We start from the raw sequence: 18,678 nt of genomic DNA, 5'->3' as shown, positions 1-18,678 counted from the left end.
CTCAGTGAGGGGGTTGTAGCCCGCACTGCAATTAGGTTTGTAGTTTGAGGAGATCCCCTATGATGAAGAATGCCACCATCGGGTGGGTGAGGGGATTCGTCCTAAGAAATGGATACTCCACCACTGTGTTCCTAAAGTAGACCTAGGGGCCTTGTATTGTGTTTTCAGTATGTGTAGTGGGGAAGTGGCACATGCTGGTCTATAAAATTCCTCTGGTCCTCTTTTGTGTGGATCATGAAGCAATCCTCAACCACAACATAAGCATTACTTTCATCACAGAAACTTGGCTACATGAATCTTCTTATCCAATCCTTGACTTTCTAGTACCTCCAGGCTTCTCCATTATTAAGAAGGACACAGAAATCTACCAAGGTGGTGGCACTGTCATCATCCAAAGAAACAGCATTCCTATAACAGAAATGAAACAGTCACCCTACATTACCCCACTTTTGAATATCTTAGCTCAACCTTAACACTAAAAGACAATAAACTGACAAATTGTCCCCTACTGTACCACCAAACCGGAAACATGCTCTCCTTCGGTGAACAACTGTTGGATCTAATAACACAATGCTCTCTTTTCAACGCTAATAACAAAATTCTAGGATACCTCAACCTCCATAGGAATGATGGGAAGGGCACTAATCCAGTCTCTAAACAAATTCTTACACAGCAAAAACCTCACCCAACACTGCAAGGGACCAACTCACAACAAAGGTTTAACCTTGGATGTCATTATAGCCCAAAATGAAGCTGTAAGCATAGATAGCATCCTTCCAGTCAACTGGTCAGATCACTACATTATCCAATTCCATCTGAACCAAGCGGAGGCACCCCCAAACAGATCTACGAAAGCTCTCAAATGGATAAGAAATGTCAAACAGACCCCTAGGCATTCTGGTAGAAAAAGTGATGTCTTGGGGAGTCGAGCACACCGCGACCTAAGATGGCCGCCTAACCTCGGAGCTCCGCACCGGACATCGCGGCTGTAATTGCAGCTGTAATTTTGCCATTTTCAGCACAATGAGGACATCTTCTTGAATCTACTCACCTTCTCCACAGGAGAGCACCTTTTTCCTTTGTCATGCTTCTGGAATAGTACCAGTATTACTCAGGTGACTCTCTCAGCTACTTAGCGGCAGAAATATAGAACTTTGTCCTTCCTTATTTCTCCTCAAACTTCCACTATAATGCCCCTGGAAATCCCAATTTCTCCACTTTTTTGCTTCTCACGTCACACTATCTTTGACTAAAGAACATTTCTATACTGGGAGGTCAGGTTACTCACCAGAAATATTGTTCTTCTGTAGAGTGTTTATATCAAATTATTGTTGCGTCATTGGACAAGCCTTCTTTCTTGATTCCTGGCTATTTTATTTCATGGGTAGAAGCAAAAGTTACTACACTCCTGCAAAAGTCTTAAATCCAGCGAATCGTTGTCTTGCCCTGCTTACTCTGCAACCTCCTACAGTTCCTCTCAGCCTTCTGAGGGATTACCGCAAATGGCATACTCTCGCCCTACAGTTGTATCGACCATGGCGCCAAACCACAATTACCTTCGACTATTCTCGTAAGAGCTTCAACTATGTTTGGAGCCCACTAGTAAGCTATTCATCGGAGTGACTTCCTCGATTTGCTTGCAGTCCATGTCTGAGGGCACTGCATCTCTTCCTGATTTAACAAAGGACTCCTCCCCCCCCAAGGATAGGTCCCCGGGTGTCTCACCCCACACGTGAGCCCCCCGCGCAGGTCGTGGAGGGCTTCCTTCCCGACCACTCTCCACGTATCAATATATAAGCTTATGTGCCTCCCTGGGTATGGTTGTATGTGTTTTTTTTAATTAGGTCACTTCACTTAATCATTGGGTTTAAGTTGTTCTACCAAGATGGCGTTCAATTATTTTAGAAGTCAGCATTGGGGACCTGCGCTTAACCTATTTGGTGATTACTATGATCATTTTCAGAAGCCGCGCATTATTCTCCTCTCAGATTTTGCTCACAGGAGCTGTCCGTAATGTGTTACTAAACTGTGCTTATACTATAGCTGATGGAGCAAGGACTCGTAGAAACGAGACTTGCTCGGAGCAATCCACTCTTAACTAACTAACAACTTATCAAAATTGTTGTGTAAAACTAATGCACACCACATGAATTGCAGGTTAGTGAAGCTTGCTTATGTGTTTACTAACGTGAATAACATGAAAGAAGGACTGAAACCACTTTTACCGGGAAATCTTTACTGCGCATGCGTCAACTGCATCTACGCAGTATGACGAGCTATCGCTTGCAGAGAAATTCTTGCACATGAGCAGAAAACACTAAAATGGAGTCTTGAAGACTCGCGTGCATGGCATCTGCTTGTTTGAACAAAATTAAGTGTTGTTTACTAATGCTAACACGGAGATAATTTAATAAATAAACTCGGATAGAGTAGATGTGGGTGGTATACAGTGCAACCATTTTATTTGTGAAAGTAACATCTGTCTTTTGACTTTCACTAGTGCGTATTTGGGCCTCATGTATAATTGAAGTAAGCTGAGTAAAAGGAAGACTGCGCATGTCCACTGGAAGTTAACCCGGAATGATGACATAGATGTTGAATGGAAGCCAAGGTTGCAATGTGCAATACCCTGGGAATGGATGGTGAAAAGTTAAACAATGTGGACTTGTATTCAGACTGTTAAAATAATGTTGCAAATAAAATGTGAATGCGTGTGTGAAATAAAATTATGAATAAAAATTAAGGGGATGGGTTTGTGAACAATGGTCAAACTGATTTAGATGACATGTAAGCATGGAGTGATCTTCCCCCCTTGCCTGACCAATTAGATTTTGTATTTTTACGACATTGAAACTTTTGTGGGTGGTACATGAAGACCGAAAGGTATAATTGAGATAGCTTTAGTTAGTTAGTTCGGGAGATGACGAATTGCTGAAGAGAGTGATTTTGGGATGCTGCTGGGAGAGATGCTGATGAAGAGCCGAATGCAGAACTTTCTATTCTAATTTAATTGGGTTAGATCAGAAGATTTGCAGAAGAATCTTGAGGAGGAAGAGTGTCAGAAAGGGGTGCAACACAATCGTCGGTATTCTAGACAGGTCATCTATCCTGTCCTGAAGTCTTTGTCGCCTGATCTACCCCGTGGAACCCTTACCAGCCCTTTGGCCAAGGCGTTGGTCTTCACACTGTTCTTGGTAATTATATTTTCACGCTCTTTGGAGATGTTCTTTTCTCTCTCTGTCCTCTCCCTTTCTGGGCAGTTGGACCTTTCAATAAGGAAACTTTAACTAAAACTACGAAAAGTGTTACGCCGGGAAATCCGAAAGAAAAAGGGTCTATTGTACCTAGAGGCTCGATAGCAGTCACTCCAGAAGATTTAGAAAGATGGGCACAGGGAATAGAAAATCGAAGCTCAACACCAAAGATCTTAGATATTTACAGATTGAAAGTGGAGCTGGAAGAGATGATAGATGGAAATGTGGGAGTAAAAAGGTCGAACCTTTACAATGATGAAGAGTTGTTGTTTATATGTAGGAGTATACGCAGAAATGTAAAATTGTTTCATGAGAGATTGACAGAAGGTGCTTCAGAGATTGGAGTAGATATAGGGAGATCAAAATTATTACAGAAACCATATTGAGTGGAGTTTACCAACAAGGATTTGGAGAATATGAATGTGTATGGGAAAAGGTTACAGATAAAAGAGTAAATGAACATTTTAAAGAAGTGGGGAGACATTGACAAGCGGAGTACTAGGTGGACAAGGAAGAGGAAACGAAAGGAGCATCATCTGCATTCTTGCTAAAAGAATCAGAAAAAGCAGAGAGATTGTGTCCTATGAGGGGGGTTCCTGGAGGTGGATATGTTCATGTTCTATGGAGCAGACAGGATATTTTGTCATTTACAAATGATTTCCCTAGGTTGAGAGAGAAACCCGTTGAATAGTACAAACAGGTTGAAAGATTTGTGAAAGTTTTGAAGGTTCTGTTGAAGGTTCTGGAGGGTTAATTTCATATTGTGGTACCTGCTGACTTATGGACAGAGTGAAAGATTACTGTTGATTGGCCAAGTGAGGAGTATGCTAGAGACCCGAAAACAGGAGCAACCTCAGAGAAGGTGATAAAGAAATATCACCAAGTGATTATTTTTCTTAAAGAGAAAACCCCTCCTAAAGAAACAGCTTGGGTAAAGATAGATAGAACAACTCAAGACCCAAATGAGTCTGTACATGCATATTATGAGCGGATATTGCAAGTTTTTAAGCAGTACACTGGTAATAAGGATATGGGACATTTCGTGTATCGGTTTGTGTATGGTCTGAAACCAGAGATTAGTCAGATGATTCAGCAGCACATGTTGTGCTGGCAGAGCTAGACGATCGACAAAATCTTGAAGTATGCCAAGTATTGTGGAGAGGATATTGAGGAAAGGCGTGGTAAGCTAAAAGAGAAAATGATTGAGCACAAGTGAAATTGGCAGAACAGCAGGAGAATACATTGAATACCTAGACTAATAATCAGGTGAAAGAGCAGAATCAGAATGATCAAGCGGCAAATAGTGGTAAAGTAAGAGGACAAATGAATAGAGAGAGATCTGGGTGCAGGCCCCAGCTGGGCACAGGAGGGGTGGGCTAAGGGGCTTGAATGGAGTGAGGATGAGAAGGAAGGGGTCAGTGGGGGAGCAGTAGATATAGGCAGAGTGGGGCGCTGATGGGCAGCGAGTACCCTAGGGGTAGGGAGGAAGAGGAGCTGGGGTGTGAGAGATTGGGAAGGTAGACTCAGCACACCAGAGCAGTCATTGCTATTGCAGGAGGAAGAGCCGCGGCATGGACCAGACTTGGCAGAGCCAGGAGCAGCTCAGATCCATGGTGAAGGGAGGGTGGAGCCTTGTGCAGCGTGCCCAGTACCGTGGAGAAGTGTGGCTCACTGGTTAGAGGAGGCAGACCTGGAAGCAGAGGTCAGCCTGGGACCAGGGTTCAATTGCCGGCTCGGCGGGGTCTTGAGTCCTAAAATGTCCATGGACTCGACAATTCTCACTCCGGTGCCTACTCGATTCACGGGTTCACACTCTGCGACTCTGGGCAATGGCTTGCTTAATCTCCACAACGGCCCCTCGCGGCGGGATGCCTAGCTTTCACCTTGCGGATACCCTGCCAGGGTTATCTCACAGGGGAATACCAGGACCGGTTCCCTAAGCAAGCGCTTAGAGACCGGTTGGTGATTTGCGCTATATAAATTCCTGTACATTTACATTTACCGACATGGGATCTCAACGCGGGTGGCAGAAGTAGGCTTCAAGCAGTCTCGCTCGCCCCCAACACCCGAAGGACCTCATTGGTCCGCGGGGCACAAGGCAGCTGGAATACGTCTTTCTCGGGTGCTAGGGGTTATAGGCAGGTACAGTCGGCTCTCCCAGTGGAGCAGCAGTTGAGGAATATGGGGCGACAGCATGTTTGTCAGGAGGTACAAGAAGATTTGGATTATGATGAGGACAGCTTGGAAGAGGGTGAACTAAGAGAGTGCGAAGAGGGGGTTTGGGGGGGCCAAGTAATGTGTCTTCTAGTGTGTTACAGGTGGCAAGATGGCCGGCTGAACTGGCGGGGCAGACGTCCCGAGTGGCTCAGACTACGGCTCCTATGGCAAGGCGGACTGCAGCATGAGGGGCATCCTCCTTAAAGACAGGTAAAATGCGGGAATTGGGGTAAAGCCACAATTTGGTGTCGGTGGGGGGGAAGGGGTTGGGGGTGAGGTGGGGCTGTTGCTGAAAGGCAAGTATGTATTGGATTTGTGGGTGGGCACCTAGGATTCAGGTAAGTTGCCGGCGGCGGCATTAGGGGACATTAAGGCGAAGGAATCGGGCGACGCAGGGGACAAGACTGCAGCAGGGAAGACAGATAAATTAGAAAGCAAAGAGTTGAAGATTGAAAAATTGCCTTATATGGGGGTGACAAAGCCGCTGGGGGAGCACTTAATGTTGGCAACCAAAGAAAGGATTTGGAAAGGTGAGTATGTGGAAATGCTACAACTATTGCACAGGGAGGTGCATGCGAAAGAGGGTTCAAAAGAGGAAGAGTACGAGTTAGTCAAAGGCCACAGTTGAAACTCACCATTGAAAATTGGACAACAGCATTTTTAATATACGCAAGTGTGCACTGTGAAAAGTATCCGGAACTCTGCGTAGCCCTGTTTAAATACATGGACGTGATCCGGAAGACACAGATCATGGGGGCGGATACGCATGGGCATAATACAATGAGGAATTTTGGGCATGCATGTCTTAGGACACAGAGGCAAAGTGGGGAGAGCTAGATACCGATCTTTGGCAGCACACAATGGGGGCGTCGAGGGCTGGGAAGACAATTTTTTACTGCCAGGGACTCCCTATAGTTTATCGGCCCTTTCAAGAGAAACCAACCCGGGGAGGGGTGGGGGGGGGGAAACAGGCAGAGGGCAGACAGGTTTGGAAGGGGTTGCTATGACTTTAACAAAGGGATGTGCGCTCTGGAGTTTTGTAGGTTCAGACATGACTGTTCCAAATGTGGTGGCAGGCACTCACTGATCAATTGCTTAGGGGGAGGGCCAGGCCAGCAAGGGGGACAGCAGTGGCAGCAAGGGGGGTTTAATGCAAGTGAGCAGCAGCAGGCGCCTTTCACAGGGGGACGGGGGCGAGAGGGGCTGCGCCAAAGGGCTCATACACCGGTTAGGGCAGACAAGCTAGCAGCAGCCTTACAGGGTTATGGCAACTAGAAGGCTGTGAAGATCTTCCGAGAAGGAATTCAACAGGGTTTTCGTCTGGGGTATGAGGGACCTGGGGTCAGGACGTGGGCGGACAATTTGCAATCGGCAATGGAACACCCCACAATAGTACAGGACAAATTGGATAAGGAAGTGCGTTAGGGTAGCATGGTGGGCCCCTTTGAAGACCGACCTTTGGAAAATGTGATTGTTTCTCCCATCAGTGTTGTACCAAGAAGGAACCAGGTCAGTTCTGCTTAATTCTGCATTTGTCATGGCCAGAAGGGAGTTCGGTGAATGATTTCATTGATGAAAGGGAGGCTACTTTGTCATATTTGTCAGTTGACGTGGCCATGTCACTGTTTGTGACCGCGGGCGCAACAACTCAAATGGAAAAATGCGACAGTCAGCTTTTTGCTTGTTTCAGTCCACCCAGAGGATTGAGATCTCCTGAGTATGCATCTCAATGGTAAAAGGTACGTTGGCAAGGCATTACCAATGGGCTTCTCTATATCATGCACTTTATTTGAGCGTTTTAGCAAGTTTCTCCAGTGGCTTTTTTCTAGGCGCACGGGTCATAAGTTGGTCACACATTACCTGGATGACTTCTTTTTTGTGGGCACCTCAGACTCCACGGAGTGCCAGGCAGCTCTGGACAGCTTTAAAGAGATCAGGAGGGAACCCAGTGTGCCTTTGGCACCGGAAAGGATGTATGAGGTTACAATGCATGCTTTTACCACGCATGCTGTTACAACGCCAGTTTTACAACGCAAACCTTTACAACGCATAGCGCTTTGGGGTGCTGGATAGTGAATAGTTTAATTTACTATTCCAACTCCAGTCCCTGTGGACACTAGGGAAGGTGTTGGATAGTAAATTAAATCTATTCCCTATCCTAGAGCGCCCCCCAGCGCAATGCGTTGTAATGGTTTTCGTTGTAAAACCTGCGTTGTAATAGCACTGCGTTGTAAAAGTTTTGTTGTAAAGGATGTTTCCCCACCGGAAAAGATGATGGGGCCCAGCATGGCTCTTTCATTTGTAGGCAATGAACTGGACTCACAGCAGATGCAGGCGGACTTGCCGGCGGATAAACAAGAACACATGCTGGGGCTGCGGGCTGTGATGCTAACAAAGAGCAAAGTCACTGCCGGGTGGTGAGGCTAGGCCGGACATTCTGTAGGAGACTAGGCAGGGCACTAACTTGACAGAGGCCGCCACACCACCACGTACGCCTTTCAGTAGGGGTGAGAGAGGATTTGAGGCTATGGATGTTTTTCTTGCAGGAGTTAAACGGCATCCCCTTGGCAAGGGACGGTGACATGATGTGGGAGGTACACATTTTTTCAGACGCAGCAGGCAGCGAAGGCTTTGGCCTTTATTACCAGGGAATGTGGTGCACGGAGCAGTGGCCAGCGGAATGGAGTGGGGGTGATAGGAGCATTGCATTTTTGGAGTTCTTTCCTCTAGTAGTGGCAGTGATAGGGGGGAACAGTTGGCACATAAGAGGGTGACTTTCAGAATAGACAACACAACAGTTGTAGAGATCGTCAACCGACAGTCCGCCAGGGACAAGCAGGTGTTGAAATTGCTGAGAGTGTTCGTTTTGGGCTGTTTGCACCATAATATAGCTTTCAGATTGTTGCATGTGCCAGGGGTAGACAATGACATAGCAGATGCTTTGTCTCGTTCCCAGTAGGGGAGATTCTGTGGGCTAGCCAAGGGCTCTGACCCCCATGCGCCACAGTTGTGGTACATAGGCAACACAGGATCCTACAACTGGATCCCTGGCACAATCCACAAGACTAGCATATAGCTTAGCTTGGGAGGACTTTCTATGCTCTGGAGCCCAGCGGGGTTCCACGTTGGAGAGTAGAAGGGAAGATGTAATTCAGTTCATTTTGGATTTGATTGACAAGGGGTTTTCCAGGCTGACGATCACGGGTAATTTGGCAGAGATTGCATTTGTAGGGAAATTGTTATGGGGATTCGCACCATCCGCTGGGGAGATTGGCACGCGAATGCTGGAGGGGTCAGGGGCGTTAGGCTAGAAGACCACTGTCATGGAACTTGCTGGGCAGGGTGATACAGACATTGCAGACAGTGTGCTAGGACGAATATGAGGCAAGCCTTTTTTCCAGGGTAATGGTGTGGATGTTTTTTGGAGCGTTTTGGATATTGGAGTTGTTGGGCCAGAGGATGGGGTGGTCTTCATTGGGAGGAGGTGGTGCTGCGTCACGACAGGGTGTGCATATGGCTGTGTAAATCAAAGACGGATAAGAGAAGCACAGGAAAATGGGTGTCGCTTTGGGTTTCAGACTCGCAAGTGACTTGCCCTTGCAAGTGGGAAAAGAAATGGCGGGCACTATCTAGGTTACAGTCTGGGTTGGTCTTTTTGCAGGAGAATGGACGTAGAGTTATGGCGTTTCAGCTACTGGCTGTTCTGTGAAAAGTGCTCAAGGAGTTGGGCATAAATGGTAAAGATTTTGGGATGCATTCATTCAGGATTGGGGCTGCATCGGTATCAAAAAACAGGGGGTGGGGGCGGGGAGGCATTATGAGGGTGGGGAGAAGGTCATCGGATTGTTACAGTCGGTATGTTCGCAGCGCAGCGGGGGGGGGTTAGCGCGGTTGGTTTCCTTTTTCATGTTCACGCAGTTTTTCTGGTTTCAGGTTCTGTGGCTGGCCCCCTCGCCAGAGAGACATCCATTTGGATAGTGGGGCATTCCTTTGTGAAGTGGGCCCAGGTCCAGGCCCGAGCCAGTTACTTTGGAGAGAATTTGGATTTTAATAAAGATATGTTTAAAGTGTCTTGGAGGGGGCATGCTCTGGAAGGAGCTTGTACAGGCTCGGATTGGTTTGTTGGTGGCTGGTAGGTGCCCCGATATATTGTTGATTCCCTGGGGGAAAATGACATGGTGAGAGAAAAGGGTATAGTATTGATGAGGAGCATGAAAAGGGACGTGGCCCTGTTGAAGCAGCAGTGGTCTGGGTGCTCTGTCATTTGGATGGAGTTTATTCCCCGCAAAGTGTGGAGAAGCACAGTTAACCCCAAGGCAGTGGACAGGGCCAGAAGAAAACTCAATTCAGAAGTGGTCTGTTTTTGGAGGGAAGTTGGGGTTGGGAGGATCGCTCATAAAGAAATAGGATTTGACGCAGTTGAATTTTTCAGGGGTGATGGTATCCACCTGTCGCGTATTGGCATGGAGTTATATTTGTTGGAAATTAAAGAGGTATTGGCCAGGATGTTGAATGTACAGAATAGCTAGAGTAGGGTGACCAGATCCTCAAAACCAAAAACCAGGACAGGTAATAGACATAGAAGTAGGACTGACAGAAGTACCCAGGGCTTTAAGTGAGATGGGGGGTCTGGCAAGGGGCGTGGCCGATGTAATTAAGGGTGGGGCTTAAAACACATAAGCTAAAAATAAATTGTGCTTAGCATAGTTTCCCCCCGAAAAATGTGCTGCTTCTGTCATTATATCCAGATAAATTATACAACACATACAACTAGCGTGGACCATTAGCTTTGTCAATTGTTGTTAGCTGCATAAGCTAAATAAGCAACAACTGTGGCTTCGTCGTACATAACATTGAAAATGGTTCAGTTCTGAAATGACGAGACTGTGAAAGAATTATAACTGATCTCTTCAAAGGCACTTCACTGCGAGGGCAAAAATGGAGAGCCCAATAGAGACCCATCTCAGCACCTGTTCGAAGGAAAGCAGGCGCACAGAGACAGTATTTAAAAACCAGGACATTTATCCGTTTAACCCGGGCACTGCGCAAAAACCGGGACATTTCTTTAATTTGGAGCAAAGTGTCGGGACACCGCTCCAAAACCGGGACCGTCTGGGGAAAACCAGGACGTCTGGTCACCCTATGCTAGAGACTAATTTCTAAGTTGAGGAAGGGGGCCAGAAAAAAGGGGAGGCAGCGTTTCCGCCTCTGCTCTCGCTTTTTACTGGGTGGCGGGGTTGTTAAAAGGTTGGGCAGGATTGCCAGAAGTTTTTGCTTTAGTGTTGAAAGTGTGTGAGCAGGGGCAGGGAAAGGGTAGGCTAAGTTTAGAGTAGATGTTTGGTAGTTACAGTAGCAGAAAGGTCGGTAGGGGTTTTTGGGTTTCAGGGGAAGCAGGATTTGTAACTGCAATAATGTGTAACGTGGTTGTTATTGTAATGTTATTATGTTGTTGGCAGGGTGATGTGGTGATCTTAGGGGCTGGGGGGGACGGGGGGATCAGTTATTTGCTGTATAGTGAGGTTTTAGTTTCGTAAGACAGTTGCAAGTGGTTTTTATTGTGATATGCAGTTGTTTCAATAAAGTGGCCTTTTACATACACAAAATTGGTCTCGGTTTTGCCTGACTCCCTCCCTCCCAAAACGGACCCCGGGTGAGAACTGACTCCATGATTGTGCCGGCGCCCAATGGAGGAGTGGGCTGAGCACAGTGACATTGAGCCTCTTAACAAACAGGCCCCAGGAGATGGAAAAACATGCAGAGACTGGCCCAGACCAGAAATACAGAACAACGCCATAAATTGTTGGTAAAGAAGGCCTAGAGCTCTGGCACTGGGGGGGGGCTACAGTGGGGATGAGTGAATTGATGTTTAGTAACTCAGTGCCATAACTTGAGTCACAACCCAGGAGGGCGATGGACATATAAAAGAAGGGCAGTGAGCTCGCCCTGTAGACTGCTTCCTACCTCGGGGGGAGGGCCTCGTCCTGATAGAGAGGAATGGTCCCCTAACTTGCCCCCTGGACACTAGGGTGTGGTCCAGTGTCTCCTTAAGAAAGGAAGGCATTACCAAGTGTATCACTTGTCTGTGAGGTGCGGCCTGTGAGTCCGTGCTGCAGGGCCAGTTGGGGGCCGGAGAGCATGTGGACTGAGAAAAGGATTCACTCACTGTTGGACAACGTGGTTCAGGTTTGTGACCTATACTGCGCCTGGTAACAAGTGCTACATCCTGAACCACCCTGCCTGTGAAAATCTACGCCCTTAGGTCGAAACCCCTGAGCTTCACAGTGGGCCCCTGATGGAAAATGGACGGGGCCAACAAACGAGAGTATAAGACAGAGACCTAATTTGGGGGCGCAGCATGGTGAAAGATAAACCAAAAAAGGCAGTACTGTCCAATAAGATTGATAACCACGCCCACCAACTGCCTCAGGAAGGTGCAGTTGGGGAGCAAACAAAGTAGGCTCACCCCAAAAGACTCTGGGTCACCCACAATGGTGGATATCATGGCAGAAATAAAGGAGTTCAGAGAAGTTATGCTGGTGAAAAATGGTACAGCGGCGCAGGCGGAGGGCCAGCTCCGTGCAGATTTCCAAAAAATATCGGAGGGGGTTAGTGAGGCGAAGGGGCATGTCGTGGACTCTCTAAAGAAAACAGTATCCGTGCTTCAAACACTAACATCACACATGGAGGAAAGGATTGAAGATACGGAGTGGCGATCCAGGAGGAACAATCTCCGCTTTGTATGCTTTCCTGAGAGGGTGAAAGGCCAGTTGGTAGAGCCATTCTTGGAAGATTGGATCATAAAGGTCCTGAAACCGGGACGCCTCTCAAACTTTTCAACTATTCACAGGGATCCTCTTGAGCACTGGCACCAGTACCTAAACCAGGGGCACCACCATGTGCAATAATCACCCTCCTGTTCAACTTTAGTTGCAGGGACACAATACTACAACATGTGAGGACCCAGGGGGCTTCCCAATATGAGAACAGGGACATCATGATCTTCCCAGATTATACTCAGAGGGTTAAATACCTCTGAAAGAACTACATGCCAACCGAAAAAAGTTTGCAAGATCATGGCCTCCGCTACACCCTGGTGTCCCCTGCAAAACATAGGGTTCAGTATGGTGGGAAAGTTCACTTCTTTACCATCCCTGGGGATCTAAATGGTTGGCTGGATATGCTGGGAGGGACTCCCTGTAAGCAGTTGTTAAGCAACAAAGCTGGCCACCTGGAGGAGCACTAGGGCGTGCATACACGCTGCACATTCAGGACAGAGTTCTCATATCCACCAACTGGGAAAAATCCTCGTGTGCCCAGATGGAACTCGGGAGGACTCAAACTTTGTGCCAGACACTCATGAATCATTCCAGATTCACAGAGGAGTCAGGGACTATTGCAGTGATGGAACAGACCAGGAGCTGGAGTGACGCCGGAGGTGGACAGAAAAGGACTGGCAAAGTTCTGCAGCACCGGCTGTGCAAGTAATGGGACACACTGCAGGGGGGAAATCCCCTTTGATGACTGTTAGCTGGTCTCACTAGACATAGTGATGGGGACTGTAAATTGTATATATTACAGGTGGGTGCACATGGGTGAAGGGCATCTACTTTAGATTTCAGCATTATTTCTTTACATTAGAGCAAATGGGCAATATGTTGATTGCTAGTGGGAGATCTAAGTGGGCTGTGGTCCTCTTGTGAGTGCTGGAGTGCCTCTGGCCTTGCCGCCTGAATGGGAGCAAGGCTCACAGCACTCCATGTGGTTGAAGACCTAGCCTCGGGGGAGGGTACAGAGGTGGAATTCTGAGGTTGGACTAGCATTCTGGTGTCACAGTTATTCAGACTCACTGCCTGAGGGTGGGAGAAGTTCTACGTTGTTACTAGTGGGTTTTGTTGTTTATATATTGTGTGTAGGATTAGGATGAGGCTGTATAAGGTTGGCAGCATGTACTGGGCATACTGGATGAAGGTAAGACATGGGAGAATGTGTGGGAGATGCACTGTGGGACAGGGGAATGGATGCTGTTTGGGGTTTATGGCTACTGCCTGAAAATATATTACCTGAATATACAGGGATTGGGACGCCCTGAAAAAGGATGGAGAGTATGCTCCTATCTCAGGCGTTATGGGGTGTTGTTGGCATTCTTACAGGAGACGCACACATGGGGTGACTGCATCCCACACTTGAGATGGCAGTGGTGGGGACAGTGTTCTTGTGATCTCCTATTCTAGGTATGCTTGGGAGGCCTGATTTGGGTGGCACCCGGAGGCCCTTTTGTGGCCAAGGGAGTCGAATTGGAAAATTTGGAATTGTTTCAGAAGTACTAGATGGAAGCGACATATGCCTGATGAATGTGTATGCTCCTAAAGTGGACAATGCAGACTTATTTGGGTCAGTAGTGAGTGCGGCTGCTGATCATATAAGCTCTGAGGTCCTCCTGGCTGGGATTTAAATTGCGTGCTGGATGTGGTCTTGATCATCTCCCGCCTAAAACAGACACCAAACCGGCAATGACGAGTGCTCTTAAAGAGATCATGCCTGGTATGGGACTCCAGGATGTGTGGAGGGTGAGGTTCCCGGGAGGCAGGGTGTATTCCTGCTTTGTCTCCACCACTGGAACACCCAGTCGACTTGATTATTATTTACCATCTGGAGCCCTATCCCAATTTGCAGAGAAGATCACCTATTGAGCACAGTATCTATTATATCATTCAACCTTACTGGTATCTTTTTTGAATGTCTAGGGCGGCAAGCACCCAGGTTGACCTTGCGGAGGATGCAGGTAGAGGCACTATCAGACCTAAAGTTCGCAGGAGCAGTGGCAAAGTTCCTAGAGAACTAATTCACAGAGAATTGAGTGAGTGAGACAGTGAAAGCTGTAGATGGGATGCTATGAAGGTGGTGTTGCATGGCGAATGCCTGAAAGTCTTCAGTAGGGTGTAACAACTTTCTACATCTTTAGATGTCCTGGAAAAGAGTCATGGTTATCTGGAGATGGGTATGCCTGAGCAGCCTCTGAGACTGCCTGAATGGTAAGAATGTAAGTAGGAGTTGCTGGAGACATGGGATTGTTTATACAAATGTGTGCACACTAGTTACTGGCAGAGACTCCAAATGGAGGGTGATGAGGCCAGCAGACCACTTGTAACAGTTCTTCGGAATGACAATCGCAGTCCTTTACTGGTGGGAGTCCGCGATACGCTGGGGCAAATGATACACTGGCAGGGAGGCATTACAGAAGTGTTCGCCAAACACCTGGTGGATGTTTATGCGGCACCACTGAGCGACACTGTACAGGAGGGGGAAGTGTATTTAGCCGGTCTGAGGATGGCTTCCTTATCATGAGAGGAAAGGAATAACTTAGAAGCCCCCTGACAGCAGAGAGGAGTTAATGGTAGCAATATGGGCATTGAAGACTGCTAAGTCGCCCCAGAGGAGACGGCTGCCCGCAGAATTTTAACCAACTGCTGGAAATGTACAGCGAAGCATACGGGAAGGGGCTGCTTTCTGCCACCTTGAGGAAGGCACTAATAGTTATGCTGCTGAAACCACATAAGGATGCAGCAAAAGTAACGCTATATCGCCCAGTGTAGATGTGAAGATCCTTACTAAAGTACTAGCTTTGAGACTTCCGGCACACATGCCCCATTGGTCCATGAGGCCAATGCCTATTTATCCCGCAAAGGAACACCCTTTGCAATTTACGCAGACTATTTCTGGTCATGCACCCAGAGGAAGGCCCATATGCGTTAGCACTCCTTGACTTCAAATAGACATTCATTTCCCGGTCATGGGAATACAAATAGAAGGGCCTGAGGAAGTTAGCCATTGGAGATGGTTTCTGGCAATGGGTTCAATTGTTATACATAAACCGGACTTCAAGGGTGCAAGTAGGCGGAATGTTCTTGCGGTGGTTCTCCATACATCGAGGGATCAGGCAGGTATGCCCTCTGTCCCCCCCTGCTATTCGCGCTAGCAATGGAGGAATTTGGTTGCCAGCTCTGGGATGTGCTGCGGGGTTGGGGCATACAGATTAGGGATAATACACACATGGCCTCCCTGTACATTGACTATGCCTTGATTTATCTGCGACAACCTTTATATTCAGTCCCCACCTTGCTAGCTCTCCTCGTCTAGTTCGGCTTTGCGTCAACTGCTCTAAATCTAAACTGTTCCCACTGGGAGAGTCGAGTGGTAGACATCCTTCAGATCTTCCAAGACTAGATCTCCCCTAGGAATGAGGAACATCCGGTATCTGGGATTAGACTAACACATGAGGCGCTGGAGATTGAGGCAGCCAATATAGGTAGAGTATTGTTAGAATATAAATTGTCAATAAAATTGCGGAAAACAATCTGTCCATGATGGAGAAGCTGGCATTAGTTAAAATGTTTATCCCACCCAAATGTCTTTACATATTTTGAGGGACCGGATTTGAGATTCCTAGAAAGTACTAGAGCTAGATAAAATGATTGTTGAGGGTCAGCCGGTCTACTCTTAAACGCACATTGTGCAGGGTGAGCTAAAATTACCAAAGTTGGAGCTCTATTACAACTACAACATGTGGTGCAATGGTTGGATAATCATAATACTTGGGAATCCAGATTGCTGAGGGTCAACTGTGACGGCATTGTGTTGCCAGATTTACTAATGAGGTGTATGAGAGTTCCAACTTCAGTGCTATCCATGGTTAGACAGGTATGCAGGACCTGGGAAAGAGTGGTACGGTTTGTTCTACTTAGGGGCCTGTCCAGTGGCACAACCAGGGCTCGAGTCGGGGTACCATGCGGGTGGACAGCGCCCCCCCCACTTATTTTAACTTATTTTACCGGGTGGACACCGTCCCCCCTGCAAAGATGCCCTTGCTGAGGAATAAAGTGTATTCTTGCCATTAACTGCATTCAAAAACATACCCAATCTAAAGACACTAACCTCCCATAAGCATTTTTAAAAGCAGACAACTCACAGCAGACGGTGCACATAAGATGAGTGCACGCTACTGCTACCTCTGCAACAGAGGGGAGACTTTGGGCCAGTACGCAAGACTCTTAAGAAGCGTGCGTCGCAGCTGCCTCGGACAGGAACTACCAGCCCCAATGCACCTCCATTAATAGAAATCTATGTTTTTTACCTTTCGTGACGTCACTTCCAGTCATGACGTCACTGCATGTCTTTGAGCGTCCCCCCACTTCTATGTTTTACCCTTCGTGACATCACTTCCTGTTGTGACGTCACTTCCAGTCTTTGAGCGTCCCCCCACTTCTTTATTTAAGATTTGTGCCTTGGGCACAATATAGGCCCCCTCAGTGCAGGGGGCCCGAGCTCAAGAGTGCCCCCTCACCACTGTACCTTGGCCAGAGAGCTCCTGAGTCCGGACGGGCCCCTCCATGTAGTTTGCAAGGGAGCCCCCTTAAGTTTCGTTACGCTAGTGGAGGGCGCTTGACATGTCTGTTTGGCCACTTCGCCCTATCCTTCTCATAGCACAAACGATGTCGGTGGACATATAGTGGGAGGGAGGCTGTAACACCTTTCGGGACCTGTACACCAACAACCGCTTTAGCACTATGACTGACCCCTTAGAAACATTCCACCTGGAGACTAGTACATTCCTCCAATATGTGAGAATAGTGGTCACAGCCCATGGAATTTGGCCTAAATTCTCTGAGGCTCCCCAGGAGTCTCAGATGCAGGCAGTTCTGCTTAGTTTGGTAGGGTGGTCGACTGCTAATCTCACACATCTACAGGACACTCACAGAGGACCTACCTCCCAATACAGAATAAATGGCAATAAGTGCTGGGGGAACCTGTGAGAGACAATGAATGGGCGTGAATCCACAAAGGGAGGAAGAACGCTTCTTTGAACGCAAGATTTACATCTGTTCAATTTAATATAATTCACCAGGTTTACCTTACGCCTGCCACTCTGCATGCAATGTACCATGTGCATCTCTCTTCTTGCCCCTGGTGTGCTGGGTTAAATGCAGACCATCTACATCTGATGTGGGACTGCCGCAGGTTGGATGCTCAAGGCCCCGAGCAGGTCCACGGGTTGGTCCACACCTAGAGAGATAGGACAGTGTATGTTAGGTCAGATCCTTGTGAAAAAGGAAAAGCAATTCATCAGAAAATTAATTTTGCTGGGGCTCATTGTGGTCAAGCACAGGAGTGCCATTAGGTGGTTATCCCAGATTCCTCTTACCTCTAATGAATGGTTGCAAGATATGACGGAATGGACGAATGCAGAGGAATGCTATATGCGCAAAATATGCAGGGACAATAAACTTACACAATTGCAAGCAGGGACACTCCCTGAATTTCTGGATCCCCCTAATGCACTACCCCCTGAAATGGACAGTGGAAATGGAGTGGGTTTGGGTATGTGCACTGAATAACTGCAAGGGGGACTAATACACATTGTTACCTAGAACTGTTAAGTAAAAAGTATACTTAGTCTGCCTTAACACAGTCTGTTGTTCTATACTAACACATGCGGAAGGAAAATCATAACTGTGGAATATTGAGGTGGAATTATACAAGTCTATGTAATTCGGCCCATTACCCTGTACGGTTGTAACAGTATGCCATGATTGTTCCATGAAGAGTACAAGTGGCGATAAAAAATATACACAAAAAGAAGAAAATGAAAACAAACGTCTCAAGGCATGTGTGCATTACCAAATGCAGCCCACATTTACTACCACTTTGCCCTTAATTTGCATTACTTTTGTATTGGAAACTCAGCACAAAGTGCTGTATTGGTATTTACTTTCAGAATTAAATTGGAATATTGGGCAAATTAATTCAAAGTAGCACTACTTGTGCTATTTTGTATTAAGGGGGCATTCCATGGGTGGTCCACTGGCATTCCCACACAACCACCCATTGGGATTGACACGAACACAGTGAATCGTCGTGCACACGCTATGGAGGACAATAAGATTTATTTGATATTGGATACAGACCCTTTATCGGGAAGTTCTTAGGGTGTGCCAAAGGCTGTCTAATGTTTCTATAGAACCTTAGGGTTCGGATTGTTGATGTTGGTTGGGCATCTCCCCTTTCTTCGTGCACCGCATTACTTGCTAATTGGTAATAAATAGTGCTGACATTCAGGTAAGCGCCACAGAACCTGTAAGTAACCACTATTGCATTTACAAATCTCTATCAATTACCATTGGTAGACAGGAAATTGTACCAAAAAACCTAC

At 47.1% G+C, this 18,678-nt stretch overlaps 1 protein-coding gene across 1 annotated transcript in view; it reads right to left on the bottom strand.

Moving 5' to 3' along the window:
- The window catches only part of LOC147748318 (NXPE family member 1-like), a 477,620-nt gene extending 460,111 nt beyond the window's left edge, over positions 1–17,509 (bottom strand). Inside the window, exon 1 of the mRNA XM_086960166.1 lies at positions 17,380–17,509. Within this exon, the coding sequence (XP_086816292.1) occupies positions 17,380–17,418 (39 nt within the window). The 5' untranslated portion in view covers positions 17,419–17,509. The remainder of the gene's footprint in view (positions 1–17,379) is intronic.
- Between the last annotated feature and the right edge of the window lie 1,169 nt (positions 17,510–18,678).

The sequence above is a fragment of the Lissotriton vulgaris genome, chromosome 1_1, assembly GCF_964263255.1.
Source record: "Lissotriton vulgaris chromosome 1_1, aLisVul1.2, whole genome shotgun sequence".
NCBI classification, from domain to species: Eukaryota; Metazoa; Chordata; class Amphibia; order Caudata; family Salamandridae; genus Lissotriton; species Lissotriton vulgaris.
This window is presented reverse-complemented; position numbering and strand designations above follow the sequence as displayed.